At 35.0% G+C, this 5,321-nt stretch overlaps 1 protein-coding gene across 1 annotated transcript in view; it reads right to left on the reverse strand.

Annotated features, from left to right (window-relative positions):
- The window catches only part of LOC102673865 (twitchin), a 74,242-nt gene that overhangs the window by 32,672 nt on the left and 36,249 nt on the right, over window positions 1–5,321 (reverse strand). Inside the window, 8 exon segments of the mRNA XM_031511717.1 lie at window positions 107–313; window positions 1,435–1,788; window positions 2,075–2,199; window positions 2,289–2,430; window positions 2,539–2,683; window positions 2,799–2,938; window positions 3,008–3,152; window positions 3,225–3,350. Of these exon segments, the coding sequence (XP_031367577.1) occupies window positions 107–313; window positions 1,435–1,788; window positions 2,075–2,199; window positions 2,289–2,430; window positions 2,539–2,683; window positions 2,799–2,938; window positions 3,008–3,152; window positions 3,225–3,350 (1,384 nt within the window).

Raw genomic sequence — 5,321 nt, forward strand, 5'->3', positions numbered from 1 at the left:
CGACGATGATGATGATGACGATGATGATGATGATAATCATGATGATGATGATGATGATGATGATGATGATGATGATGATGGGAAGTTTATTCGAATCGAGACGTACCTTGCATATTAATATTCACGTCATTTACTTCCTCCCCTTGGTTGTTACTAATCTTCACTTGGTAAACGCCAGATTGATCTCGGGAAGGTTTCTTGATCTTGAAGGTGATCTTGTCCTCGCCAACCACTATCTCTACATCTTTCAACGGCAACGCTTTACCGTCTTTCAACAGTTTCGCTTCCACCTGACTCTGTTTCGTCCCTTCGACTGCAATGAGAAGAGAGATATTCTTAGAGTATGATCAGTTTTTTAATCCTTCGCTGAATTTCTTAATTTCAGCTTAATTTGAAGTGAATTTCACATGCAAATAAAGCTTTACTACTTTATGTATCAATTTGTTCATGAATATTATATTATAAGAAAGAAATGAAATATAAATATTATTATATACTCTTGAATACATTGAGTTAAAGTTTTACTACTTTATATATTATTATACTACTTATATATTGAGTTAAAGCTTTACTATTTTATGTATCAATTTATTCATAAATATTCTAAGAAAGAAATGAAATATAAGTAATAAAATAAAAAGTAATAAAATAAAAATATACTATACACTCTTGAGTGCATTGAGTTAAAGCTTTATTACTTTATGTATCAATTTGTTCATGAATATTCTAAGAAAGAAATAAAATATAAGTAAATATTACTATACACTCTTGAGTGCATTGAGTTAAAATTTTACTACTTTATATATCAATTTGTTCATGAATATTCTAAGAAAGAAGTGAAATATAAGTAAATATTACTATACACTCTTGAGTGCATTGAGTTAAAATTTTACTACTTGATATATCAATTTGTTCATGAATATTCTAAGAAAGAAGTGAAATATAAGTAAATATTACTATACACTCTTGAGTGCATTGAGTTAAAATTTTACTACTTGATATATCAATTTGTTCATGAATATTCTAAGAAAGAAGTGAAATATAAGTAAATATTACTATACACTCTTGAGTGCATTGAGTTAAAATTTTACTACTTTATATATCAATTTGTTCATGAATATTCTAAGAAAGAAATGAAATATAAGTAAATATTACACTTTTGAGTGCATTGAATTAAAGTTTTACTACTTTATGTATCAATTTGTTTATGAATATTCTATAAGAAAGAAATGAAATATAAGTAAATATTACTATACACTCTTGAATGTATTGAGTTAAAGTTTTACTATTTTATGTATCAATTTGTTCATGAATATTCTAAGAAAGAAATGAAATATAAGTAAATATTACTATACAGTCTTGAAGTGCATTGAGTTAAAGTTTATAATATATATATTTATATATATATTTATGGAAGAAGATGGAAAAACTCACTCTTGTAAGGTACAACGAATACAAGAGGCGTGTTGCAAGGGCCTTCGACCTTGTCAGGGATTTCAACGATGGGTTTGCTCTCTCCTTTCTTCACAGTGAGTTTACAACTGCTCTTCAACTGTCCACTCTCGCAACTAATTTCACCGTCATCGCTCATTTCCACTCTGTTGAAGATCAACTGATGCTTTCCACCTCCCAAATTCTTGATCTCGACTCTCTCGTTAGGCTCGATTCGATTCCCGTTAAAGAAGAAGATCGCAGGCGCCGTTTGATCTTGCAGTTCCACATCCAACACCAATTTTTCCCTCTCCACGGCTACCGTATCCTTTAATTTCTTGTTGAAACGATTCGCGTCTAAAGGAAAATTCAATTATTCATTTCTTGTATACTTTTCAACGTTATAGAATAAAATTTAACAGTTGAAATCACGAATAAAATTATAAGCTACTTCAATAATTTATTGTTCAATAAATAATTGCAAATTGACCAAGATTATATGAAAAGCTACGAATATATATATATCATTGAAGCATTTTAATGAGTGATCATTCGAAGTAACTTTATTCGAAATTTTTAAATATAATTTATTTTTGATACCCAACTCTAATACGTTCCTCGCTTTCGAATTATCAACACTTACAGTTTATTACTATTTCCGCTTCGGTCTTATCGGCATTGCTCACGCACGAATATTGACCAGCATCCGTAACCTTGGTGTCTTTGATGATGAGCTTCCTCTTTCTGCCATCCTCTTTGATCTGTACCCTGCACGAATTATTTCCAATTAGAAAAAAAAAAAAAAATCTTTTTTCACGAATTTGAAGAAACGCAAGGGATTAATTAATAACTCTTACCTCTTGTCAGGTACGATCTCTTGGTCACCTTTGAACCATTTTACCTCTCCACCGGCATCGTCCAATTCGCAGACCAGCGTCAACGTTTCTTTTTCAACGAGTTGCTGCGATTTCAACACCTTCACGAATTTGTACGGGTATTCTGCGCAGAGGAACGAACAAATTTTTTTTTTCTCTTTCAGGTGATAGGATCACGGAGAATTTTAATTTTTGAGAAGAATTTTTTTTTTTTCTCACGACAGGAACGCACCTACTACGGTTAGAACCGTTTCAGTTTTGTCCGTTTGTTTGTTGATCTTACAAATGTATTCGCCGCTATCTTCAAGGGTAGCACTCTTTATGGTCAAACGACAAACGCCGTTCATATCCTTCGATATGCTATACGTATCGCCATCCTGAAAAATACAAATAGATATAGATATCGGATTTTTAAAGAGAAGAGATTTAGGATTTTTTTTTAGACATTTTTTTTTTTTAGAGATTTAGAAATTTTTATTATCGTTCGTTTACCTCGAGTTTGGTTTTCCCTTTGTACCACGTAACTTGAGCGAGATTCGAACTGACCGTACACTCCATGTAAACCTCGTGCTTCGTGTAACCGCTTGTCTTCTTGGAGAGCGGTTTGGTGAACGTGTAAGTTGGATCCGGTTCTATCGATTTAGATATTAAATTAATTTTTTAATTCCTCTGAGCTGAGATGAAAATAAAATAACACTAACCTTCGACGTTGAGGAAGGCAGTACTCGAGACACCTGAAATTTCGATCGTGTACTTTCCTGTATCCTCGACCTTGGGATTCATGATGATGAGCTGGTAGCAATCTTCCTCGTTCTTGAACTTGTATTTCGACGAAGGGAACAGTTCCTGTTGCGGAAGAGGAAAAGAGAAAAATGTTTAAGAGGATAGAATGGAATAATGAAGAAAAAAGAAACTCACGTCCTTTCGGAAGAACCATTTCGGTTTGCAATTCGGTTTCGAGAAATTCGCCTCGAACACGACCTTTTTGTCTTTGCCCTCTTTGGCATATTGGTCCACCAACGGTTTCAGGAAACTTTCCGGCTTCTGCGAAAATAAATGTACATCTGTTAATATTTTGATTCTATCGCCGACGAACGCAGCCATTCAGATCTAAGAACACCGCCAATAACGACAATGTTGCTGGCCATACATAAGGAAGATGAAGAATCAAAACAATGTTTTAAAAAAAAAAAAAAAAAAAAAAAAAGAAGGCGCCACAAATCGCAAATCATCGATCGATCATCTCGCGAGAGATCTCTCGCGAGGGAAAAAAAGAAAAAAAGTCTGTGGAAAAATGAATAAAATAAAAAATCTCGTTGTCGTCGTCGTCGTCGCCGAAGGACGAAGAAGCGTTCTCGAGAGGCGATAGCTATAGGTGGAAAATTCTATATTTAAAAAAGAAAAATTAAACGCAACGCAAAAAAGAAAAATTCGTTCGTCGTACAAAAAAACAGATTGGACGCAAGATATATATATATATAGATATATATATCATAAGGAGAGAGAAAGAGAGAGAGAGAGAGAGAGAAAAAGAGAGTTATGGTGAAGAACAATCCGTACGAACGTAGAAAGATTCGAGAAGAAGGAAGAACGAAGAATATATGAATAAAAGTGCGTACAGGAGGAGAGAATGAAAAAGAAAAGACTAGTGAATAATTCACAGTCGGTAAAGAAACAATTGTGTGTACAGAGAAAGGTGAATCGCATAACCGATAAGAGAGAGAAAGAGAGAGAGAAAAAATAGAGAGAGAAAGAGAGAGAGAGAAAGGAAGGAATATAAAGAGAAAGAGATCGATATCACGCGAGGTCGCTGGTCGATCAGTTTGAAACTGTGTTTCAAGATGCCGAGGAATACGATCCCAACCTCCGTCTTGGTGAAATGGTGCAGGGTCGGCCAGTCGGGAATTAATTCGGCGAGGGAGGGTCTACGAGATCCACTATTCTATAAAACAACAAAAATCATCGACGATCACAGGTCTGATTCGCTACACGGGTATTATACATATTCTTTTTTTTTTTTTTTTTTTTTTTTTTTTTTTACACGTTGAGGCTAATGGCAGGCAAATCTCAAGCGCAAGAAACACAAAACTCTTTGCTTCTCTAATCGGATATACACCGTGTATATACTTTTTCTATATAACGAGCGAAAAATATAATCGATGAAAACGAATTATATTAGTCGTATTAATACGAGTGATTTAAAGTAACGCGAATTCCTAAGAAAGAAGGAAGCGCAGGCCAAAGCAGGATTTATTATTTATTAAGATTTAGAAAGATTTTAGATCGCGAGAATTTCATCGTCCGTGCGAAGCAAAGAAGCTAAAAGAAGAAGAAAAAAACGCGACGAGGAAAAATCTCGCGATCGTAAAAAAAAAAAAAAAAAAAAAAAAGAAGAAAAATCTCTCGGTCTTCAGTTGTTCTTTCAACGGATGTCTCTCTGTCTTTTTTTCAGAAAGTTGAAGTCGTATTCGTTGAAGCTTTGCAGGGTGTATAGTACAGGCGTTTATATCTCTTCTTCGAAGCTTTTAATCCTTTGGGGAAGCGATGCCAAGTTTGACCAACGTGACAACGCTGCGTTTATATTTCTCGATTGGCACGCGAGAGTGCGCTGAGTAAACGTTGGAATTCGTTGGTTCTCGTTATCGAGAAGACATCGCCCAAGGGATTAAACTAGAATCGAGGGAGCGGCGAATGGATTGGAAAAAAAGTGTTGGAGTAAACAGTTTTCGCGAACCTTCTCTTTGACCCTCGTCGTTAATATCGGCCAGTCGACGATTAGCTCCTGCAAACTTGGCCTGCGCTGAATGTCGAAGACGTCCTGCATGCCCGGTACACACACACACGTACATCGTTAATCCCACTCTTTACATCGGACATCGAGTGTATCGCGGACGACCCTGATCACTTTGGATCTCACGAATCCAAATATTTTTTTTCAAATCGACATCGCGTATCAGAGCCTTCCGCCTTTCAATATTTGAAACACGTTTTTTTTTTTTTTTTTTAAAAACATTT

The sequence above is a fragment of the Apis dorsata genome, unplaced genomic scaffold (genome assembly GCF_000469605.1).
Source record: "Apis dorsata unplaced genomic scaffold, Apis dorsata 1.3 scaffold_344, whole genome shotgun sequence".
Taxonomy (NCBI): Eukaryota; Metazoa; Arthropoda; class Insecta; order Hymenoptera; family Apidae; genus Apis; species Apis dorsata.